General features: G+C 50.0%; 1 protein-coding gene across 1 annotated transcript; it reads right to left on the bottom strand.

Moving 5' to 3' along the window:
* Positions 1-7063: 7063 nt before the first annotated feature.
* LOC144952254 (PABIR family member 2-like) lies at positions 7064-21965 on the bottom strand. The gene is made up of 9 exons (XM_078882684.1): positions 21455-21965; positions 19449-19527; positions 17486-17532; positions 16315-16366; positions 14528-14698; positions 13719-13798; positions 12280-12344; positions 10071-10188; positions 7064-8893 (listed from the first exon to the last, which is right to left on the bottom strand). The coding sequence occupies exons 1-9, from the start codon at positions 21598-21600 to the stop codon at positions 8752-8754; spliced, it is 900 nt and encodes a 299-aa protein (XP_078738810.1). The 5' UTR covers positions 21601-21965; the 3' UTR covers positions 7064-8751.
* Between the last annotated feature and the right edge of the window lie 3860 nt (positions 21966-25825).

The following is a 25825-nucleotide window of genomic DNA, read 5'->3' on the forward strand; positions in this document are numbered from 1 at the left end:
TCTTCGCGTTCTGCAGATGTAGATGCCACTGGTTCTTCGCGTTCTGCAGATGTAGATGCAACTGGTTCTTCGCGTTTTGCAGATGTAGATGCCACTGGTTCTTCACGTTCTGTAGATGTAGATGCCACTGGTTCTTCATGTTCTACAGATGTAGATGCAACTGGTTCTTCACGTTCTACAGATGTAGATGTCACTGGTTCTTCGCGTTCTGCAGATGTAGATGCTACTGGTTCTTAATGTTCTGCAGATGCCACTGGTTCTTCAATTCCGCTTTCGAAAGTGGACAGCATTGCTCAATTGAAAAGCAACATCAGCTCGTTGGCTCCATTCAACGTTTTAGTCTCCGACGCAGGAGAACGGTGTTTGCCCGGCAAGCTTTCAGGTAGTCCGATGGGACCCCCATCTCAACGCTCATCCACCTTTAGAGACTCTTCGCTGCGGGCCTCAACGCCGCTCCCGTCGCGTACCCACCACCCCCCCCTGCCCCGCTCGTCGATCATCACTCACGGGTCTTTCAGTCCGTGCACACGTTCAGCGTCGTCGTTTTACGCACTTCGAGGCAGCCAGGAGCGGTCGCTACCACTCACTAACTTTCTGCAATGCTTAAGAATATCGCTTTCTTTGCGGTATTCTTAGACACGAATTTGTGCAACTCACCCCCCCCCTACCCCCATACTAAATAGCTCACGATCACTTCTCTCCGCCTTTAATTTACCAGGTTGAGAGCTCTCTCGCTCTCGAGGGAGTCTAATTATTTTTTTAGGGAAGCGTGGATTAAAAGCAATTGTTTACAGGAAGGAAAACGGTAACAATTGCAGTCAAAACAAGTGCACTAGAAACGAGCATCTAAAAAGTTTACATTTGGCGATGTTGCTGGTGGGTTTTTTGTTGTTGTTGATGTTTGAATTCCAAAAGCCACGCAGTTAGAATGTGCCCAAACATCAACTGAAAAGATGGAAATTTAAATCCGTTCAGTGTTGGCAGACGCCGTGAGACTTCGTGTCGCTACCAGCGCTGCTGCTTACGTTTCGAACTTTTGCTAATTTTTGTATCGATGCTTTTAGCTCATTTGTACCGCTGCGATTTGTATTTGTTTTATAGGTTCTGTATTATAATCTTGTTTTGAAGCTTTCGTGACTGCAGGAATCCATACTCTTTGGTTCTTTCGGTAAAGTCACGTAGGTAAATAAAATAATAGATCACGACGTTTCGATCGCAACACAAGCAACCATCATCAGGTGATGATGGTCGCTTGTGTGTTGCGATCGAAATGTCGTGATCTATTAGTTTTCTACCTATGTGACTTTACCGAAAGAATCAAAGAGTATGGTCTGCATATTCTTGGTCCTTTCGGTAAAGTCACGTAGTAGGGAAAGAATAAAATAATAAAACAATAAAATTCTCACGACGTTTCGATTGCAACACAAGCAATCATCATCAGGTGTGAAAACCACAGCAAAAATGTTTTTGCTGTGGTTTTCAAACCTGTTTTTATTATTTTATTATTTCCCTTCTACGTGACTTTACCGAAAGAACCAAGAAGATGAATCCCTGCAGTCACGAAAGCTTTAAATCGAGAATTATTTTATTGTTTTATTTGTATTATTTTATTACTTCCCTTCTACGTGACTTTACCGAAAGAACCAAGAAGATGAATCCCTGCAGTCACGACAGCTTTAAATCGAGAATTATTTTATTGTTTTATTTGTATTATTTTATTACTTCCCTTCTACGTGACTTTACCGAAAGAACCAAGAAGATGAATCCCTGCAGTCACGACAGCTTTAAATCGAGAATTATTTTATTGTTTTATTTGTATTATTTTATTACTTCCCTTCTACGTGACTTTACCGAAAGAACCAAGAAGATGAATCCCTGCAGTCACGACAGCTTTAAATCGAGAATTATTTTATTGTTTTATTTGTATTATTTTATTACTTCCCTTCTACGTGACTTTACCGAAAGAACCAAGAAGATGAATCCCTGCAGTCACGACAGCTTTAAATCGAGAATTATTTTATTGTTTTATTTGTATTATTTTATTACTTCCCTTCTACGTGACTTTACCGAAAGAACCAAGAAGATGAATCCCTGCAGTCACGAAAGCTTTAAATCGTAAGAGTATGGTCTACGTTATATTATTTTATATTTTTAGCGGCAACTTTCTCTGCCCTGGTCCCTTTACCCTCGGTTGCTGCCTCTTGCAGCTCACAGATGTGCACACTACATATCAACATTAAACAATCGCGCACTTACATTATAAACACACACCCACTTGTCCATAATACAAACTTTTTTGGGATATTGGTCGCGTAAGGCTACGTGTTAAAACACACGCCACTTGTTTGGCTGTACAGAAATTCGCTCACTTTTTAAACATACCCACACTAACATTGGCACCTTAACTGTCATATGCACTACTAATTAACGCACATCTCCCCACACTGTACGTATTAATACACACGTACTTGCATACACATTGAACACAAACCACACTTGTAACACGTACATTTGCATTACAATACAAACATCGGAAAATACGCGCGCGTTTTAAAAACGCACGCAACTTATACGTACATCTACATCGAAGCGCGCACATTTACACAGACACACACAGACACTCACCCACTGCTCGCACACAAAGGTGGAGAAGGGGGCAAACGCAACACAAAGCGACCACCTGCAATGCACAGCCCCTTGCCTCCGGGCAACAACTGCCTCTATCTGTCTTCTTGGTTCTTTCGGTAAAGTCACGTAGAAGGGAAATAATAAAATAATAAAAATACAACATAATAAAATAATTCTCACGACGTTTCGGCCACAACGCAAGCAGCCGTCCTCAGGTGAAGAACAGGTCTGTCGGAAAGACAGCGTCTGAATGAGAACAGGTCTGTCGGAAAGACAGTGTCTGAATGAGGACAGTGTCTGAATGAGGACGCTGTCTTTCCGACAGACCTGTTCTTCACCTGAGGACGGCTGCTTGCGTTGTGGCCGAAACGTCGTGAGAATTGTATTTTATAGTTTTATTTTTATTATTTTATTATTTCCCTTCTACGTGACTTTACCGAAAGAACCAAGAAGATGAATCCCTGCAGTCACGAAAGCTTTAAATCGAAATTTAACTGCCTTTATCTGGTCACGAGCGCTGCCCCCCCCACCACCTCTGCCAAGTGTGCCAGGCCCTTTTCCTGCATTGCCCCTCAAAGCCGTGGCCATTCACTTCCATCGAATATTCGACCTCGGTTTGTTTAAATCCCCACCTCAAGACACTGAATTGAACGTCCATTGTTGGACTCCGTGCGCTGGTAGCTTCCTCAAGAACTGAACGTTCAATGTCTCACTCCGTGTGCTGGTAGCGTCCTCAAGAACTGAACTGAACGTTCAATGCTTCACTCCGTGCGCTGGTAGCGTCCTCAAGAACTGAACTGAACGTTCAATGTTTCACTGCGTGCGCTGATAGCGTCCTCAAGAACTGAACTGAACGTTCAATGTCTCACTCCGTGTGCTGGTAGCGTCCTCAAGAACTGAACTGAACGTTCAATGCTTCACTCCGTGCGCTGGTAGCGTCCTCAAGAACTGAACTGAACGTTCAATGTTTCACTGCGTGCGCTGATAGCGTCCTCAAGAACTGAACTGAACGTTCAATGTCTCACTCCGTGTGCTGGTAGCGTCCTCAAGAACTGAACTGAACGTTCAATGCTTCACTCCGTGTGCTGGTAGCTTCCTCGAGAACTGAACTCAACGTCCGACCTTTCACTCCGTGCGCTGGTAGCTTCCTCAAGAACTGAACTGAACGTTCAATGTTTCACTCCGTGTGCTGGTAGCTTCCTCAAGAACTGAACTGAACGTCCAATGTTTCACTGTGTGTGCTGGTAGCTTCCTCAAGAACTGAACTGAACGTTCAATGTTTCACTCCGTGCGTTGGTAGCGTCCTCAAGAACTGAATTGAACGTCCAATGTTGGACTCCGTGTGCTGGTAGCGTCCTCGAGAACTGAACTGAGCGTTCAATGCTTCACTCCGTGCGCTGGTAGCGTCCTCAAGAACTGAATTGAACGTCCAATGTTGGACTCCGTGTGCTGGTAGCGTCCTCGAGAACTGAACTGAGCGTTCAATGCTTCACTCCGTGCGCTGGTAGCTTCCTCAAGAACTGAATTGAACGTCCAATGTCTCACTCCGTGTGCTGGTAGCTTCCTCGAGAACTGAACTCAACGTCCAACCTTTTACTCCGTGCGCTGGTAGCTTCCTCAAGAACTGAACTGAACGTTCAATGTTTCACTCCGTGTGCTGGTAGCGTCCTCGAGAACTGAACGTTCAATGCTTCACTCCGTGTGCTGGTAGCTTCCTCAAGAACTGAACTGAACGTTCAATGTTTCACTCCGTGTGCTGGTAGCTTCCTCAAGAACTGAACTGAACGTTCAATGTTTCACTCCGTGTGCTGGTAGCTTCCTCAAGAACTGAACTGAATGTTCAATGTTTCACTCCGTGCGTTGGTAGCGTCCTCAAGAACTGAATTGAACGTCCAATGTTGGACTCCGTGTGCTGGTAGCGTCCTCGAGAACTGAACTGAGCGTTCAATGCTTCATTCTGTGCGCTGGTAGCTTCCTCAAGAACTGAATTGAACGTCCAATGTCTCACTCCGTGCGTTGGTAGCGTCCTCGAGAACTGAACTGAGCGTTCAATGCTTCACTCCGTGTGCTGGTAGCTTCCTCGAGAACTGAACTCAACGTCCAACCTGTCACTCCGTGCGCTGGTAGCTTCCTCAAGAACTGAATTGAACGTCGAATGTTGGACTCCATGCGCTGGTAGCTTCCTCAAGAATTGAACGTTCAATGTTTCACTGCGTGTGCTGGTAGCGTCCTCGAGAACTGAAGTGAACGTTCAATGTTTCACTCCGTGTGCTGGTAGCGTCCTCGAGAACTGAACTCAACGTCCAACCTGTCACTCCGTGCGCTGGTAGCTTCCTCAAGAACTGAACTGAACGTCCAACCTTTCACTCCGTGTGCTGGTAGCGTCCTCGAGAACTGAACTGAACGTCCAATGTCTCACTCCGTGTGCTGGTAGCTTCCTCAAGAACTGAACTGAACGTTCAATGCTTCACTCCGTGCGCTGGTAGCGTCCTCAAGAACTGAACTGAACGTTCAATGCTTCACTCCGTGCGCTGGTAGCGTCCTCGAGAACTGAACTGAACGTTCAATGCTTCACTCCGTGCGCTGGTAGCGTCCTCAAGAACTGAATTGAACGTTCAATGTTTCACTGTGTGTGCTGGTAGCGTCCTCGAGAACTGAACTGAACGTTCAATGTCTCACTCCGTGCGCTGGTAGCTTCCTCAAGAACTGAATTGAACGTCCAATGTTTCACTGTGTGTGCTGGTAGCGTCCTCAAGAACTGAACTGAACGTTCAATGTCTCACTCCGTGTGCTGGTTGCATCCTCAAGAACTGAACTGAGCGTTCAATGTCTCACTCCGTGCGCTGGTAGCGTCCTCAAGAACTGAACTGAACGTTCAATGTCTCACTCCGTGTGCTGGTAGCGTCCTTAAGAACTGAACTGAACGTTCAATGTTTCACTCCGTGTGCTGGTAGCGTCCTCGAGAACTGAACTGAACGTTCAATGTTTCACTCCGTGTGCTGGTAGCGTCCTCAAGAACTGAATTGAACGTCCAATGTTGGACTCCGTGTGCTGGTAGCGTCCTCAAGAACTGAACTGAACGTTCAATGCTTCACTCCGTGCGCTGGTAGCGTCCTCAAGAACTGAACTGAACGTTCAATGTTTCACTCCGTGTGCTGGTAGCGTCCTCAAGAACTGAACTGAACGTTCAATGTTTCACTCCGTGTGCTGGTAGCGTCCTCAAGAACTGAACTGAACGTTCAATGCTTCACTCCGTGCGCTGGTAGCGTCCTCAAGAACTGAACTGAACGTTCAATGTTTCACTGCGTGTGCTGGTAGCGTCCTCAAGAACTGAACTGAGCGTTCAATGTCTCACTCCGTGCGCTGGTAGCGTCCTCAAGAACTGAACTGAACGTTCAATGTCTCACTCCGTGTGCTGGTAGCGTCCTCAAGAACTGAACTGAACGTTCAATGTTTCACTCCGTGTGCTGGTAGCGTCCTCGAGAACTGAACTGAACGTTCAATGTTTCACTCCGTGTGCTGGTAGCGTCCTCAAGAACTGAATTGAACGTCCAATGTTGGACTCCGTGTGCTGGTAGCGTCCTCAAGAACTGAACTGAACGTTCAATGCTTCACTCCGTGCGCTGGTAGCGTCCTCAAGAACTGAACTGAACGTTCAATGTTTCACTCCGTGTGCTGGTAGCGTCCTCAAGAACTGAACTGAACGTTCAATGTCTCACTCCGTGTGCTGGTAGCGTCCTCAAGAACTGAATTGAACGTCCAATGTTGGACTCCGTGTGCTGGTAGCGTCCTCAAGAACTGAACTGAACGTTCAATGCTTCACTCCGTGCGCTGATAGCGTCCTCAAGAACTGAACTGAACGTTCAATGCTTCACTCCGTGTGCTGGTAGCGTCCTCAAGAACTGAACTGAACGTTCAATGTTTCACTGCGTGCGCTGATAGCGTCCTCAAGAACTGAACTGAACGTTCAATGTCTCACTCCGTGTGCTGGTAGCGTCCTCAAGAACTGAACTGAACGTTCAATGCTTCACTCCGTGTGCTGGTAGCGTCCTCAAGAACTGAACTGAACGTTCAATGTTTCACTGCGTGCGCTGATAGCGTCCTCAAGAACTGAACTGAACGTTCAATGTCTCACTCCGTGTGCTGGTAGCGTCCTCAAGAACTGAACTGAACGTTCAATGTTTCACTCCGTGCGCTGGTAGCGTCCTCAAGAACTGAACTGAACGTTCAATGTTTCACTCCGTGTGCTGGTAGCATCCTCAATAAAGCCTACTGGGTGTTTAAAAAGAAATGCAATCATTGACCCTTCCGCCACCTGAAATGAAAACTGGACACAAGAGACGAATACAATGCGTGTGTGTGCCCCCCTCTACGATCTATACCGCGGATCCTTGAAAGTGCCTTTAAAGAAAAATTACCAGACTTTGGCGGGGGGGGGAGGGGGCGGGGTGGGGTAATAAATCTAATTGCGGCTATCGGCGTAGAATCACGAGACAAAAAGGAATCCGCCCGCATCTCACGCAGAAGCAGCACGATGATTATCGTGTCAGGGAACGGCCCCATGGAGGCGGACATCGCAAAGCTACCCTCATAGCGCTCCCTCCCCTCATTCAAGTGATGCTCTGGCCCACATGGAAGGGTCCGCGGAAGCAGATGTAGCAGGGCTACATCTGAGATCCCTCCTCATTCAAGTGACCTCTGGTACACACAGAACGGTTCGCAGAAGCAGACATCAGAGAACTACCTCCAAGAAGATCCCTTCAAGTGACATCTGGGAGGAGGGGGGGTGGGGAGTGCATGAATTTAAGAAACTTTGAAATCACGTGCCGGGAGACATCGAATCAAACCGGCGACCGCTGGATTGGAGCTCTCAGTTTGCTGTGAACCGTTACACCGCTGTGGCAACGTCCCGTTCGCATTACGGGCATCTCAGACGTGCCGTGTCTCTGATGATGATGAGAGAGACGCAGACTCCAAATATACAGCAGCAGGCGTCGTCAAGGTCGGGATCGAACCCACGACCTCCTGTGTACCAGGCGAGGTAGTCAACATCTCCTAGCCACCGTGATGATGATGATGATGATGAGAGAGAGACGTAGACTCCACATATACAGCAGGCGTCAGGGTCTGGATCGAACCCACCACCTCCTGTACACCAGGCGAGGTAGTCAACATCTCCTAGCCACCGTGATGATGATGATGATGATGAGAGAGAGACGTAGACTCCACATATACAGCAGGCGTCAGGGTCTGGATCGAACCCACCACCTCCTGTACACCAGGCGAGGTAGTCAACATCTCGCCACACGGCACCCCGACTCTTGCCGCGCATCTTTGTGCTGCCTCCGAGTATTTTTTGGGGGGGGGGGGGGGGGTTTGGCGTGAGCGTAAAAATGTTGCAAGAACGAGAAAAATAAAAAAAACCTTTCGTGGAAAAATAAAAAAAGTTTCGTTTTCAAAAATAAAAAAAACCTCCCCGAGGAGGGGAACGTCGCGATACGAACGTCGCACGATCAAAAGGGAGACGACCTTGATCAGACGTTGTGACGTGGCACCACCGTCTGTCCGTCCCCCATCTCTGCGCCATCCCCAGAGACGACGACAACGCATCCCACGGACCGCACGTTCGATATCGTCGTGAGGACACCACTTGCAACCGTGCCGGGGAGGTGTCGCGCGCCCTGCGGATGACGTAACGTTCCACCGTCACTTCCCGTCGGTGACATCACTTCCCGGCGACGACGACATCACTTCCTGCCGACGACATCACTTCTTGGCAACGATGACATCACTTCTTGCCGCCGACGACATCACTTCCTGCCGCTGATGACATCACTTCCCGGCGACGACGACATCACTTCCTGCCGACGACGACATCACTTCCCGGCGACGACATCGCTTCCCGCCGATGACACCATCACCTCATGACGCCGCCGACATCACTTCCTGCCGCCGTCGACATCACTTCCTGCCGGCGACGACATCACTTCCTGCCGGCGACGACACCACTCCTTTGCGTGCCGCGTCCAACGACGTGAAATTGCCCCATCGGCGGCAAATCCCGCCGATGACGGTCACACGCACGCGCAGAGTCTCGATTCCACCGTCGCCGTGACAATGACGTCACATGGCAGAGGGGCGCGAGGCGGGAGTGAAGGGCGGCAGGAAGGTGTCCGCTTTGGGGGCCTCCGGTTGGGGTCCCGAGGGGGGCACCTTTTGTGGGGGGCTGCAGCTCCCTCCACTCTCCAGGCTGCTCCACGATAGGCTGGGGGGGGGGGGAACAGCGGGGACACAAGAGTGAGACGCAAGCGGGCTTTGTGTGAGAGACACGGAGATAAGACAGAGACAAACGGGGGACACATGAGAGACACGGGGGGGGGCGTTGTGAGAGACATGGAGACACACGCGGGACACACACAAGAGAGAGACACAAGGGGGCGGTGTGAGAGACACGGAGACACGTGGGAGACACACGGGGGACACACCAAAGAGAGACACAAGGGGGCGTGTGTGAGACACTGAGACACATCTTCCAGCCACCGTGATGTTGATGAGAGAGAAAGAGACTCAAACTCCAAATATACAGTAGCAGCAGGCATCGTCAGGGTCGGGATCGAACCCACGACCTCCTGCGTAACAGGCGAGGTAGTCAACATCTCCTAGCCACCGTGATGATGATGATGAGAGAGACGCAGACTCCAAATATACAGCAGCAGCAGGCGTCGTCAGGGTCGGGATCGAACCCACGACCTCCTGTGTACCAGGCGAGGTAGTCAACATCTCCTAGCCACCGTGATGATGATGATGAGAGAGAGACGCAGACTCCAAATATACAGCAGCAGGCATTGTCAGGGTCGGGATCGAACCCACGACCTCCTGCACACCAGGCGAGGTAGTGAACATCTCCTAGCCACCGTGAAGTTGATGAGAGAGAGAGACGCAAACTCCAAATATACAGCAGCAGGCGTCGTCAGGGTCGGGATCAAACCCACGACCTCCTGTAGACCAGGCGAGGTAGTTAACATCTCCTAGCCACCGTGATGATGATGATGAGAGAGAGACGCAGACTCCAAATATACAGCAGCAGCAGGCGTCGTCAGGGTCGGGATCGAACCCACGACCTCCTGTGTACCAGGCGAGGTAGTCAACATCTCCTAGCCACCGTGATGATGATGATGATGATGAGAGAGAGACGCAGACTCCAAATATACAGCAGCAGGCATCGTCAGGGTCGGGATCGAACCCACGACCTCCTGCACACCAGGCGAGGTAGTTAACATCTCCTAGCCACCCTGACAAGCGGGGGAGGGTGGGTAGGCACGTGGGAGAGGCGGTCGGGGATGCGTCAGAGACACCAGGGAAAGGAGTCGGGCACCTTGGAGACTTGCGGGGGGCGGGGTGGGCGTTCACTTTGACGCGAGGACGTCACTTGGGGGCCGTACCTGTGCGTGAGCGGGTGAGGCATGATGGGGAATTCTGGCGAGGTGGAGAGTAAGGTGGCGGCGGCCGCGGCGGGGCCTGTGAATGACCTCTTAGAGGGCATCTCGTTGCTTGGATCGACTGCACGCACAAAGACGACACGCCAAGACAAATATCTCACCCAGCCACGCTTCCCCGCGTAGCCTTGACGAAACTGTTGGATCTTGATTTGAAGCTTTCGTGACTGCAGGAATCCATTCTCTTTCTAGATTTGAAGCTTTCGTGACTGCAAGGATTCATACTCTTAGTTCTTTCGGTAAAGTCACCATGTAGGTAAAAAATTGAAATTAAAATTAATAAAAATAAAATGATAAAAATCACGACGTTTCGGAGGCAACACAAGTCTCCGTCATCAGGTGGGACCGTCACAGCCAAATTTACTGTCTCAAGTGAGGCAAAAATTCCAAGAGACAAGCTCTTAAATACAACTTCTTGGTTCTTTCGGTAAAGTCACGTAGAATGGAAATAATAAAATAATAAAAATAAAACATTAAATAATTCTCACGACGTTTCGGCCACAACGCAAGCAGCCGTCCTCAGGTGAAGAACAGGTCTGTCGGGAAGACAGCGCCTGCAGTCACGAAAGTTTAAAATCGAAATTTAAAGTCACGTAGGTAAAAATAAAAAATAAAATTGAAGTAATAATAGAAATAAAATAATAAAAATCACGACGTTTCGGAGGCAACAAGTCTCCGTCATCAGGTGGGACCGTCACAGCCAGATTTGCTGTATCAAGTGAGGCAAAAATTCCAAGATGCAAGCTCTTAAATACAAGTTAAGGGGGTGAGGGAGGGAGGGGCTTATGTGAATGTGGTAGCCAATGAATGGAACGTGTTGGGGGGGGGGGGGTGGGCAGGGCTAAGAGAGAACAACATTAGCACAAGTCGTACCCGGTGTTGGTTGACAATCCAAATACAAAAAGGAGAGTGCTGTTAAACGCTGGGGATGTCAACACTCGGTAAAGTAGAATAGTGCCCGTCAAATAAGATGGTCCAGATATGCGTAGTCAAGTCTTCTTTACGTGGTTAATAACATCTCTCCAATGATTTGTACCTAGGCCTTGGCAAGGTAAGGTAATTGTACCCTTTTTACCGGGTAAAAGGGTAAAGGTGTCGACATGCCAAGGGGTAAGGGTAAAAGGGTAGGGTAAAAGGTAGGCTCATTGCTTTTTCCGTTGCTTTTTACCTTTTACCTTACCTGCTAAAGGGTAAAAGGTAGGGTAGAGTGATTGTATTGTGGTAAGGTAAAAGGTAGGGTGTAAAGGTAGGCTCGTTGTTTTTACACTTTTACCTTACCTGCTAAAGGGTAAAAGGTAGGGTAGAGTGATTGTATTGTGCTAAGGTAAAAGGTAGGGTAAAGGTAGGCTCGTTGCTTTTTACCTTTTACCTTACCTGCTAAAGGGTAAAAGGTAGGGTAGAGTGATTGTATTGTGGTAAGGTAAAAGGTAGGGTGTAAAGGTAGGCTCGTTGTTTTTACACTTTTACCTTACCTTGCCGAGGCCTATTTGTGCCCATCATGGCTTTACCGAAAGAACCAAAGAGTACGGATTCCTGCGGTCGCGAAAGCTTCAAATCAAGATGAAAATAAGAAATAGAAAATAATAAAATAGTGAAATAAAATGAAAATAAATTTGGTTTCATTTTCAATTAATTTTTTTATTTTATTTGACTATTTTTATCGTGGTTTTTTTACTTTTATGTTTTATTATATTAATTTTAAAATGTATTTTTTTTGTTACGGATTCCTGCGGTCGCGAAAGCTTCAAATCAAGATAAAAATAATAAATAGAAAATAATAAAATAAGTTTGCTTTCATTTTCAATTTATTTTTAATTTTATTTGACTATTTTTATCGTGGTTTTCTGCTTTTATTTTTTATTATTTTAATTTTAAAATTAACTTTTTTGTTACGGATTCCTGCGGTCGCGAAAGCTTCATATCAAGATAAAAATAATAAATAGAAAATAATAAAATAATAAACATTTGCTTTCATTTTCAATTTATTTTTAATTTTAGTTGACAATTTTTATCGTGGCTTTCTGCTTTCATTTTTTATTATTTTAATTTTAAAACTTACTTTTTTGTTACGGATTTCCTGCGGTCGCGAAAGCTTCACACCCTCACAAAACGCTCGCACGTCGTCAGTGAACAGTGGGGGGGGGGGGGCGCTCACCTTTACGCTTGAGACAGCCAAAGGTGCCGGGTCTCGGGCAGCTACCGGGGCTGTTACTCCTCCTCCTAGCGCCACACGGAGACACGGGGGCGGTTGCGGGGGGGGGGAGGAGGGAGAACCAGTGGCATCTACATCTGCAGAACGTGAAGAACCAGTGGCATCTACATCTACAGAACGTGAAGAACCAGTGGCATCTACATCTGCAGAACGTGGAGAACCAGTGGCATCTACATCTGCAGAACGTGAAGAACCAGTGGCATCTACATCTGCAGAACGTGGAGAACCAGTGGCATCTACATCTGCAGAACGTGAAGAACCAGTGGCATCTACATCTGCAGAACGTGGAGAACCAGTGGCATCTACAAAACGTGAAGAACCAGTGGCATCTACATCTGCAGAACATGAAGAACCAGTGGCATCTATAGAACGTGAAGAACCAGTGGCATCTACATCTGCAGAACGTGAAGAACCAGTGGCATCTACATCTGCAGAACGTGGAGAACCAGTGGCATCTACAAAACGTGAAGAACCAGTGGCATCTACATCTACAGAACATGAAGAACCAGTGGCATCTATAGAACGTGAAGAACCAGTGGCATCTACATCTGCAGAACGTGAAGAACCAGTGGCATCTACATCTGCAGAACGTGAAGAACCAGTGGCATCTATAAAACGTGAAGAACCAGTGACATCTACATCTGCAGAACGTGAAGAACCAGTGGCATCTATAGAACGTGAAGAACCAGTGGCATCTACATCTGCAGAACGTGAAGAACCAGTGGCATCTACATCTGCAGAACGTGAAGAACCAGTGGCATCTATAAAACGTGAAGAACCAGTGACATCTACATCTGCAGAACGTGAAGAACCAGTGGCATCTATAGAACGTGAAGAACCAGTGACATCTACATCTGCAGAACGTGAAGAACCAGTGGCATCTATAGAACGTGAAGAACCAGTGGCATCTACATCTGCAGAACGTGAAGAACCAGTGGCATCTACATCTACAGAACGTGAAGAACCAGTGGCATCTACCGTGTCATGATGGAAATGTTAAGGCTATGGGTGGGGGGGTGGTGATCTTCGTCTTTGTACGTACGTGCGTGTGTACGTACGCGTACGTATGTGCGTGCGTGTACGTGCGTGCGTGTACGTGTGCGTGCGTGTACGTGCGTGCGTGTACGTGTGTGTGCGTGTACGTACGCGTGTGTACATGTGCGTGCGTGTACGTGTGTGCGTGCACGTGCGCGTGCACGTGCGCGTGTGTACGCGTACGTATGTGCGTGTACGTGCGTGCGTGTACGTGTGCGTGCGTGTACGTGTGTGTGCGTGTACGTACGCGTGTGTACATGTGCGTGCGTGTACGTGTGTGCGTGTACGTGCGCGCGTGCGCGTGTGTGTACGTACGTGTGTGCGTGTAACTGGTGCTGCTCACTCACGCAGGCTGCGGCCTCCGCTGGAAGAACGCTCCCCCCCCTCCACTCACCACCGCCTGCTGCAACGACGGAGCAAACAGCTGCTACGGAGACACGGGGGGGAGGTGGATTGGGGTTGGTGGTGGGGGGGGGGGAGAGGAGGGAGCAGGGTTACGACTTACACACACACAAACACGCGCGTCTGCGTGCGTGTATTCGTGTTAGCATAGTTATGGGGAGCGGTAGTTGTAGCGGTAAGCGCTACGAAGCCGGCTGTGACCCGAGTTCGATTCCCGCTCACGGCCAACACCGCCAGTGACGATTACCTGAACCGGTCCTGGGCCTCCCCTAGGTCGACTCGGCCCCAAACGGGTACCTGGTGCGGTGTGCAGTAAACATCGCCACTGGGGAGACAAAGGCGGCCGGGAGTGGTGCTGGCCACCCACCCCCTCGTGTGCCGCCGTGCCGGCCTTCGTAGGTGCTCGCTAACAGCACTTGCCCCTACAGTCTGTTAGAGGCTACACGGGGGACCTTTGTCTGTGTCTATAGGTGCTGCTCAAAGTTCATGTATTAGGTGTAGCCCTGTGAGCCATTCGGCTCTTGAATCGGGTGCAACCGCAACAAACAAAAAAACATGAACAAGAAAACATCTTAAAGTGAATATGTGCAAACAGAAAATCCAAGTGCTTGCTACTAACAGCACTTGCCCCTACAGCCTGTTAGAGGCTACACGGGGGACCTTTGTCTGTGTGTCCATAGCTGCTGCTCGCTACTCACAGCACTTGCCCCCACAGCCTATTAGAGGCTACACGGGGGACCCTCGTCATTGTTACCCGGCCGAAGGCGCGAGTGTTCGACGACGATGCCGACGACGCCGCAGCCGCTGGGCACGACGGCGGTGGAGGTGGTAGAGGTGGTGGTGGAGGGAACGAGTCGGTGCGTCGCTGCGCCGACACGGTAGACGCCGGTGCGGCCGGCCTCTCCGTGTCGCACATCTGCTCGCACTGACGCACCGCCGGCGACGACGCACACAGGACGACGACACCGTCACCGTCATCATCATCACCAGAATCATCATCACCACCATTCATCATCATCGCCGCCGTCACCGCCATCGCCGCCATCACCACCATCATCATTATCACCATCATCACCACCGCCACCATCATCACCACAATCACCACCATCATACCACCATTGCCATCACCACCATCATCACCACCATCATCTACATCACCATCATCTACATCACCACCATCATCATCATCACCACCATCATCACCACCATCATTATCATCACCACCATCACAATCATCATCATCACCATCATCACCACCATCATCATCATCACCATCACAATCACAATCATCACCACCATCATCATCACCACCATCATCACCACCATCATCATCATCACCACGACCATCATCACCACCACCATCACCACCATCATACCACCACTACCACCATCATACCACCATCACCACCACCACCATCAACATCATCATCGTCGTCGTCGTCACCGCCATCGCAGCCATCACCACCATCATCATTACCACCATCACAATCACCATCACAATCACCATCACAATCACAATCACCATCACAATCACCATCACCACCACCACCACCGCCATCACCGCCATGTGGAAACTTATAGTAGCGTCCAAATACTCGAGATGCTACGTGACTATTTTTATATTTTACCAGGTGAGGCTCCACTCAGCTGCGATGCAGCGACTCGTTTTTTCAGAAGCGAAATGAAATCAGCTCAAGCAAGTGACTGGTTACCATCCTCACGTGGAAATTTTAATCAGCAAAAGGAACTCAAAACGTGAAATCGATTCTAAATGTGGAGGGGAAAACCGGAGGACCCGGAGAAAAATTAACGTGACTACGCGGGGAGAGTGATTCGCAAACTCCAAATATACAACAGGCATTAGCGGTAGGGTTCGAACCCACGACCTCCTGTATACCGGGTGAGGTAGTTAACATCGTGCCAAAATACAAGCATTGTCAGCATCAACACACAGCAACCGGTTAGTGCTGTACTAGTAACGAATTGTGAATGTCGTAGTGGGTTTAACTCTCCAACACACTGCAACCGGTTAGTGCTGTACTAGTAACGAATTGTGAATGTCGTAGTGGGTTTAACTCTCCAACACACTGCAACCGGTTAGTGCTGTACTAGTAACGAATTGTGAATGTCGTAGTGGGTTTAACTCTCCAACACACTGCAACCGGTTAGTGCTGTACTAGTAACGAATTGTGAATGTCGTAGTGGGTTTAACTCTCCAACACACTGCAACCGGTTAGTGCTGCACTAGTAACGAACAAAAAAACCTCTTATTAAAGATGCTCCCCCCCCCTCTCCACTCTGCTGTCCGGATATGAAAGTGCCCCGCCAAAAACATGGATCTCCAGGCCCCCCCTGTCAAATAAATGCCGAGCTCGCAAGCCTCGTAGGTTGGACATCTCCCTAAGTTCACCACGCGCCCCGTGGCGACCACGCCGATCAGACGTGCCGGCCGGGCCCGATATGGCCGTTGTTTCGCAGCCGCACCCCAAGCGAGCGAGGGATGAGGTCACGGCATCGCCTGCCGGGGTAGGGGACGCTCACCAGGGAGAAGTCTTCCCAAGGCTGGCCGACCTGCATGGCGGCCTGCACGTCTCTGTCGAAGCGGCAGACAGGGCGAAAGAGCACACGCAATTATTACACGGCGCACGTACGCAGAACATCTTTCACACCGATAATTGTTTTTTTACCCTTCTATCTGGCAACAAAACTGACACCTTTTTTACAAGGAGTCATGTTTGCATAGACCACAATACCTGCAGTCATAATGCAAACAAAAAACACAACTCTGATAATGTATGCACTGTCATTGAAGTTGATTGGTCCACACCTGAGACAGCTTTCCTTAGAGCCTAGTCTCACATGGGCCACCTGTGCGCCTTTTGGCGGTAGGGTTCGAACCCACGACCTCCTGTATACCAGGCGACGGACATCCCCGTTGATTCACAAACTCCAAATACACAACAGGCATTAGCGGTAGGGTTCGAACCCACGACCTCCTGCATACCAGGCGACGGACATCCCCGTTGATTCACAAACTCCAAATACACAACAGGCATTAGCGGTAGGGTTCGAACCCACGACCTCCTGTATACCAGGCGACGAACAACCCGGCGTTTCGCAAACTCCAAATACACAACAGGCATTAGCACTAAAGGGTTCGAACCCACGACCTCCTGTATACCAGGCGACGGGACATTCCCGTAGATTCGCAAACTCCAAATACACAACAGGCATTGGGCGGTAGGGTTCGAACCCACGACCTCCTGTATACCAGGCGACGAACAACCCGGCGTTTCGCAAACTCCAAATACACAACAGGCATTAGCACTAAAGGGTTCGAACCCACGACCTCCTGTATACCAGGCGACGGGACATTCCCGTAGATTCGCAAACTCCAAATACACAACAGGCATTGGGCGGTAGGGTTCGAACCCACAACCTCCTGTATACCGTGCGAGGTAGTTAGCATCATGCAAAAATAGAGGAATTGTCAGGGTCAGAATCGAACCCACGACCTCCTGTATACCAGGCGACGGGCATCCCCATAGATTCGTCCGCGACATGGGACTGTCCGCGGGGTGTCCCTTATCGATCGGCGGGGGGGGGGGGGCGTTCACACCACAGTTGAGAGAATCGTTCGGTTTCTGCTGTTGCTGCTGATTTTTTGCCGTTTGTCGTTGGGCCTGGCGGGGAAATTTAGGTCGACGCTCACCTGTCTTGGGCAGTGGACTCCCTGTTCATCACGTCCATCCCCTCCTCCTGAGTCACGGGCAGGGCGGTGGGGGGGGGGCATGGGGGGGGGGGGCGCAGGGTAGTCGGGGAGGTAAAGCGTCAGTAGGGCAGGATCAGAGGTCGCAAACGGGTTTTGATTCCTTACCCGTACCCGGCCGCACCAGGGTCGCAAATGGGTACCCGTACCCGGCCGGATACAGGTAGCCGTATCCTACCCGTACCCTACCCGAAATGAGTGACAAACGGTGACTCACCAGTGACTCGGCCTACCCGTACCCGTACCCGGCCGGGTACGGGTAGCCGGGTATCGGGTAGGGTACGGGCATCGGGTACGGGTAGGGTACGAATATCAGGTAGCCGGGTATCAGGTAGGGTACGGGTATCGGGTACCCGGTTGCAACCTCTGGGCAGGATGCCCCCCTGCTCTCTATCGCTCTCTCTCTTTCAACAAACTATGAATCTGTTCTCGACTGCAAGCGATTTGACGTGCCCTTTCAAGGGCTCGATCGATCGCTCGTTCCGACAGAGCCTGGAAAGTTAACCCCCGCCCCCCACCTTTCGTTGCCCTGAAAAAAGCGAACTTCATGACACTCAAACGATGGACATTGGCACCGTAAAGACGCAGACGACGTTGGAACGCCCGTGACATTAATTTTGATGCCGTTAATCGAGGCATCGATTGATATTTACCGTGCCGACATCGGCCCCTCATTAACAGCGGAATGGTCGGTAAGCGAACACATTCGGCTCTTTGGAGGCACTACATTACTATACACTACACTATATACTACACTACACTATATACTACACTATATACTACACTATATACTACACTATACACTACACTACACACCTCACTACGTTATACACTACACTACTATACACTACACTATACACTACACTACACTATACACTACGTTATACACTACACTATATACCACACAACACACTACACTACATTATACACCACACACTACACTACATTATACACCACATTATACACATCACATTATACACTACACTATATACTACACTATACACCACACTACACTATACACTACATTATACATTACACGACATTATACACCACACTACATTATACACCACGCCACACTACACTACATTATCCACTACACTACTATACACTACACTATATATTACACTACACACTACACTATACACCACACCTCACTATACACCACACTATATTATACAACACATTATACACTACACCACATTATACACTACACTACATCATACACTACACTACAAACTACACGACTCGACACTACGCATTGGGCTCTATGGAGGCCCATCTTTAAGCGATGAGTCGTTAACGGGGGTGGAGTTAACAGGGGTTCTGCTGTACTGTGGGGTAGGGTGTGTGTGTGTGTGTTCAACTTCTGTCGCACCGTACGTAGCCAGCCGCGCTACCCAGAGGTGCGGGAGAAGTTCAACAAACTACAAACAAAACGAGTTTGTCAATCTCGACGACGATTTAAAAGTGGCAACACAGCACCCAGTGGCGTCCTAACATCGGACGGAAGAGAGCGTTCCAGACGGCCGCAGAAGCGGCGCGTCCGAAAGCGTCGCGGTGAGCCCCCTGCCACTACCCGTACCCTACCCGTACCCGGCCGGGTACGGGTAGGGTACGGGTATCGGGTACCTAATTGCGACCTCTGGGATGAAGCCATGTTGCAGGCGCGGGTGGGTTGATTCTAGGAACTTGAATTGTGAGAAGAGACAAGACGTTGGGAAATGAGTGACAATCACGGTGACTCACCAGTGACCCACGGCCTACCCGTACCCGGCCGCACCAAGGTTACAAACGGGTACCTGTATCCGTACCCAGCCGGGTACGGGTAGCCGGGTATTGGGTACCCGGTTGCGACCTCTGACACGGGGTCACGGGCGAGACGGGCGAGGGAGACCGTGGGTCTCACCAGAGAGTGTCCCCCCGAGAGGCTGATGCTGTTTCTGCGCTGGCGGGGAAAGCCGGGCATGGTGACCTGGAAGCTCTCGCTGCACGGACACGGGAGAGAGACACACGCAGAGTGAGACACGGGGGAGACACACGCAGAGTGAGACACGGGGGAGACACACGCAGAGTGAGACACGGGGGAGAGACACGCAGAGTGAGACACGCAGAGTGAGACACGGGGGAGACACACGCAGAGTGAGACACGGGGGAGACACGCGCAGAGTGAGACACGGGGGAGAGACACGCGCAGAGTGAGACACGGGGGAGAGACACGCAGAGTGAGACACGCAGAGTGAGACACGGGGGAGACACACGCAGAGTGAGACACGGGGGAGACACACGCAGAGTGAGACACGGGGAGAGACACACGCAGAGTGAAACACGCACAGAGTGAGACACGGGGGAGAGACACGCGCAGAGTGAGACACGGGGGAGAGACACGCAGAGTGAGACACGGGGGAGAGACACGCAGAGAGAGACACGCAGAGTGAGACACACAGAGTGAGACACGCAGAGTGAGACACGCAGAGTGAGACACGGGGAGAGACACACGCAGAGTGAGACACGCACAGAGTGAGACACGGGGGAGAGACACGCGCAGAGTGAGACACGGGGGAGAGATACGCGCAGAGTGAGACACGGAGAGAGACACACGAAGAGTGAGACACGGAGGAGACACACGCAGAGTGAGACACGGAGAGAGACACGCGCAGAGAGAGACACGGGGGAGAGACACGCAGAGAGAGACACGCAGAGTGAGACACACAGAGTGAGACACGCAGTGAGATACGGGGGAAAGACACGCAGAGTGAGATACGGGGGAGAGACACACGCAGAGTGAGACACGGAGAGAGACACGCAGAGAGAGACACGCAGAGAGAGACACGCAGAGAGAGACACGCAGAGAGAGACACGCAGAGTGAGACACGCAGAGAGAGACACGCAGAGTGAGACACGCAGAGTGAGACACGGGGAGAGACACGCAGAGTGAGACACGGGGGAGAGACACACAGAGTGAGAAATGTAGAGTGAGACACGCAGAGTGAGACACGCAGAGAGAGACACGCAGAGTGAGACACGCAGAGAGAGACACGCAGAGTGAGACACGCAGAGACACGGGGAGAGACACGCAGAATGAGACACGGGGGAGAGACACGCGCGCAGAGTGAGACACGGGGGAGAGACACACACGCAGAGTGAGACACGGTGGAGAGACACGCAGAGTGAGACCCGAGAGAGACACACGCAGAGTGAGACACGCACCGAGTGAGACAGAGACGCTGACCCATGCCTACTGAGGGTATGGGTTCAAGCACTGGGTCTGGCTGTCTTGATAAAGTGTGGGTTCGTGATGGCCATGTCAGAGACACTGACCCATACCTACTGAGGGCATGGGTTCAAGCACTGGGTCTTGATGTCTCTATAAAGGGTGGATTCGTGATGGCCATGTCAGAGACACTGACCCATACCTACTGAGGGTATGGGTTCAAGCACTGGGTCTTGATGTCTCTATAAAGTGTGGGTTCGTGATAGTTATGTCAGAGACACTGACCCATGCCTGCTGAGAGGGCATGGGTTCGATCACTGGGTCTGGATGTCTTTATCATGTCCACTCTTCACGCAGACTTCAAAGTCGACAGTGTAACGCCTTCAACTTCTTTAAACTCGTTAAACCCGCGCTGACAAGTTCAAATAATAATCTAACAGCAGCAACTGCGGTCTCAAATGCAGATCGCGATAGGTGAAAGCGGCGGTAGGAGTGGTGGTGTAGGAGTGTGTGGGAGTGTGTTGGGGGGGGTGCGATGGCTCTACACCAACGGGGTACGGTGCACCTCGGCCGGCAGAGCCCGCTAGGAAAGGCCGTAGGCTTCCGTTTTGGACGGGGAGGGGGGGTGGTGGAGTAGGCCTGAATTTTATTTCTTAACATTTTTACATTTTCACGAACCCAAATAGAATCGGTCGTCTCACCAGGCGTTGTTGATCATGGGCAGGCTGTTGGAGCGTCGAAGGGCATTCTCGGGCATCGATTCGCCGCAAAACTCCAACTCCATGCACTCCTGTGCCATCCTGAAAACTCGGTCGCTTAAACCTGGGCGGCAAACGCCGTTGCACATAATCCAAAAAGCGGCTCCGCTCGCCGTTTGTTTCAAGGTAAAAAAGGAGCGAGGGAAAGAGCGATCGTTTTAAAACGTCGACTTCTAATCGCGAAATGTGTTGGGCAACGTGAAAAAGCAACGATAATAAAATTATAACGCGTCAAAAAAAAAAGTTAATTAAAATAATTTCGTAAATGGCCACACGTTCGAGATGACTCGTCAAGCGGGAGTTCTCCCTCAAACCTCTCTCTTTCTTTCTCCTCACGCCGCTTAAACTTTCTAAACTTTTTCGTAAGATTTTACACATATATGTGAAGCATTACACGTGAAACAAAACACCGCGGGAATTAAAAACGACGACAAAAAAGTGAAACGCGGCGACTCGCTCAGGCGGCCCGCGGGGACCGATAACTTTGCTGGGGCTCAACTTGTGGAGGAGCCCGCTGCGTTTAGATATCCCACTTCGCTTAAGAGGCCTCGTCTCGTACCCCCCCCCTCGTACCCCCCCCCCCTGGTCCCCCCCCCCTCGGTCCTTACTCCCCCCCCCCTCGTACCCCCCCTAGCCCCCCCCTCTCGTCCTCGCCCCCCTCATCCCCCCCCCCCTCGTCCCCTACTCCCCCCCCCCCCGTGTACCCCCTCTCGTCCTCGCACCCCCCCTACTCCCCCCTCTCGTACCCCCCCGTTAGTCCCCCCCCCTCGTCCCCCTACTCCCCCCCCCCCTCGTACCCCCCCTAGTCCCCCCCCTCGTCCTCGCCCCCCCCTACTCCCCTCTCGTACCCCCCAGTAGTCCCCCCCCCTCGATCCCCTACTCCCCCCTCCTCGTACACCCCCTAGTCCCCCCCCCCTCGTCCTCGCCCCCCCCCCTACTCCCCCCCCTCGTACCCCCCCGTAGTCCCCCCCCCCCTCGTCCCTACTCCCCCCCCCCTCGTACCCCACCTTAGTCCCCCCCCCTCGTCCTCGCCCCCCCCTACTCCCCTCTCGTACCCCCCCGTAGTCCCGCCCCCTCGTCCCCTACTCCCCCCCCTCCTCGTACCCCCCTCTCGTCCCCCCCCCTCGCTCCCCTCGTACCCACCCCTAGGTCCCCCTCGCCCCCCCCCCTCGTCCCCATCCCCCCCTCGCCCCCCTCGCTCCCATCCCCCCCTCCCCCATCCCCCCTCGCCCCCCCCTCGCCCCCCCCTCGTCCCCCCCCCAAACCCCCTACCCCCCCTTGCCCCTCATCCATACGTTTCAACGCGATCAGAATTCGCAGTCTGCATAGGCCGGGGGGGGGGTCCTTTACACCTGGTGTAAGAGGCTGATCTTTATTTATTTTATTTTAAAACTATAAACAATGTCATTTTGTTTCTTACACCAGGTGTAAAGGGCCCCCCTCCCCCTCGTCTCCCCCTATCCATACGTTTCAACGCGATTATAATTCGCAGTCTTCATCAGCGAAGCGGGGGTGATTGGTCTTTCATAACCTTATTTTAGAACTAAGCTTTTATTTGTTAAATCTTACACCAGGTGTAATGCCCCACTGAACTGCTATGTAGGAGCTATTTTTTTTTACTGGTAGGAACCTCCTGGTTACACCAGCCCACAGGGGATTATTCTGTCCGTCCGTCCGTCGTGCATCCAAAAATGGGAGGGGTGGGGCTGGGTGGAGAGGGGAGGGTGGGGAGGGTGAGGAGGGGCTGGGTGGGAAGGGGATGGTGGGGAGGGGCTGGGTGGGGAGGGTGGGAGGGGCTGGGTGGGGAGGGTGGGGCAGGGTGGGGGGTGGGAGGGGTGGGGCTGGGTGGGGAGGGGCAAGTCACCCCGTGGTGCCCTTATAAAACTCAACGTTTAACCTACTCACGCCGGCTTGTGCCCGCCCTCACAGTCGGTCATATTTGCGGAATACACCACGCTGCCGTTGACCCTGGCAATTGACCGAGCAACCCAACGTCCCTACCAGCTCCCTCCGCAGGAATGTGTTTTATAAGTGGACTTGGTTATCGCAAATGATAATAGCTCAGCCAAGTGGCTTATCATGTAAAACATTATAGTAACAGTCAAATACTCTGCATACTATTTCACTATATTTTTTATTTCACCAGGTAATGCCTCACTGAAATGCTATAAAGTATCTGTTTTATTCAGAAGTTGGCCTGGCTATAACAAATTATAGCTCAGTGGAGTGAGCGTATCATCATCATTTAGAAACTTGTATCAGCAGACAATTACTCTAAATACTTTTAAACTGTAGTAATAGGTTTTTACCCTTTCAACTGGTACAAAAACTGACACCTTTGTACGCCTTTTGGCGTCATCTGGTCCAACACCAATGGAGACTAGGCTCTAAAAAAGCTGTCTCGGGTGTGGACCAATCAACTTCAAGGACAGTGCATATCATTATCATTATCAGAGTTGTTTCTTTTTGTTTGCATTTTGACTGCTTGTGTTGTGGTTATTGCAAACATGATGCCTTGTATAAAGGTGTCAGTTTTTGTACCAGTTGAAAGGGTAAAAACCTATTACTATATTTTGCCACTGGTAAAGGAGATGTCTCATAGTATAGTGCTTTTAAACTTTTAAACTATTTTTTTTATTTCATCAGGTGTAAGGTCCCACTGAGCTGCTATATAGTATAATAATAGGGGTTTTCCCCCTTTTTTCTGGCAACAAAACTGAAACCTTTTAACAAGGAATCATATCTGCAATAACCACAATACATGTGTCTTCAAAATGCAAAAAAAAACCACCCTGATAATATACATTGGTACCTCTGAGATCGAACTTAATTCGTTCCAAAACCGTGTTCGAACACCGATTTGTTCGAACACCGAATCAATTGTCCCCATAAGAATGAATGGAAATAGCATCGATTGGTTCCCCACTCAAGGATGCTCCTATTATGGTCCATTTTTACACAAAGTGTACAATATTAAAATACAGTACAGTACATAAAAGCATTAAAAAAACAAGCAACACAGTTATAATTCATAGAATAAATGAACATTGAACTTCACTTTACCTGTAGTAAGGAGAGTGGATGGCTTCGGTGGAAGGTGGTGAGGAGGGGGAGGAGGAGGAGGTGTCAGTGTTTCTTGGAAGGAGAGTCCCCCTCCATAAAAACGAAACCTTCCTTTGTGGCTTATCACTGCTACTAACCTTTTCAGGAGCCATTGTGTATGGATAAACACAAAAAAACCACTAAAATAAATTAAATTAACGAAAAAGTTAACGGAGCGATGATAATTGTTTGTTTACCTTCTATCTGGCAACAAAACTGACACTTTGTTTTTACAAGGAGTCATGTTTACATAGACCACAATACCTGCAGCCATAATTTCAAACAAAAAACATAACTCTGATAATATATGCACTGTCCTTGAAGTTGATTGGTCCACACCCGAGACAGCTTTCCTTAGAGCCTAGTCTCACATGGGTTGGACCAGATGACGCCAAAAGGCGCACAACTCAAAGACAATGCACCATCAGCGTATGAGAGCTCGGGGTAAGCATTGTAACAAGTATAACCCGTAAAAACAAAGTTTTCACTATAAATCCTTTATATGCGTGGCGGCTAGAGTCCTCTCGTCCTCTGGCTTGAGATGGCTGCCACCTATTGGTCAGATGATTGCATGGCAGCATTAAGCAATTGGTAATTAAATATAATATTTTTGTCCTAAAAAGTGTAAAATTTTGGAAAAACATTTTCACGAACATTAATTGTCACGCACAACGAGTCTGTGTGGAAAATGTCAGCTCGATTGGATCACGGGAAGTGGGTTAAAAAACGACCGAAAGATTTGCACGGTCCTAAGCAAGCAAGTGAACTTAATATAAAGGATTTTAAAAAGGTGTCAGTTTTGTTTGCCAGATAGAAGGGTAAAAAAACTATTATCATATTTTTTACTGGCAAATGAGGTTCCAATGGTGTTAACGGAACGATGTTTTGCGGGTCTGCACTGGGCGAGAGCTACGTGTAAACTGGGTCAATCGCCTTTGTCCCTGGTTACGCGTTTCGGCCCAAACAGGTTCTTTCCAGTTGTTCGACCTCCGAATTTTTGTTCGATGTCCGGGGACAAAAAATGGTCGAAAATTTTGTTCAATCACCAAATTGTTCGAGTTCTGGAGCGTTCGATCTCCGAGGTTTTACTGTGTTGACATTGTCCTTGAAATTGATTGGTCCACACCAGAGACGGCTTTCTTTTGAGCCTCGTCTCAATTGGTGCTAGACCAGAGGACGCCAAAAGGCGTACACAGCACAAAGAAGTCACCC

The sequence above is a fragment of the Lampetra fluviatilis genome, chromosome 66 (assembly GCF_964198595.1).
Source record: "Lampetra fluviatilis chromosome 66, kcLamFluv1.1, whole genome shotgun sequence".
Lineage (NCBI taxonomy): Eukaryota > Metazoa > Chordata > Hyperoartia > Petromyzontiformes > Petromyzontidae > Lampetra > Lampetra fluviatilis.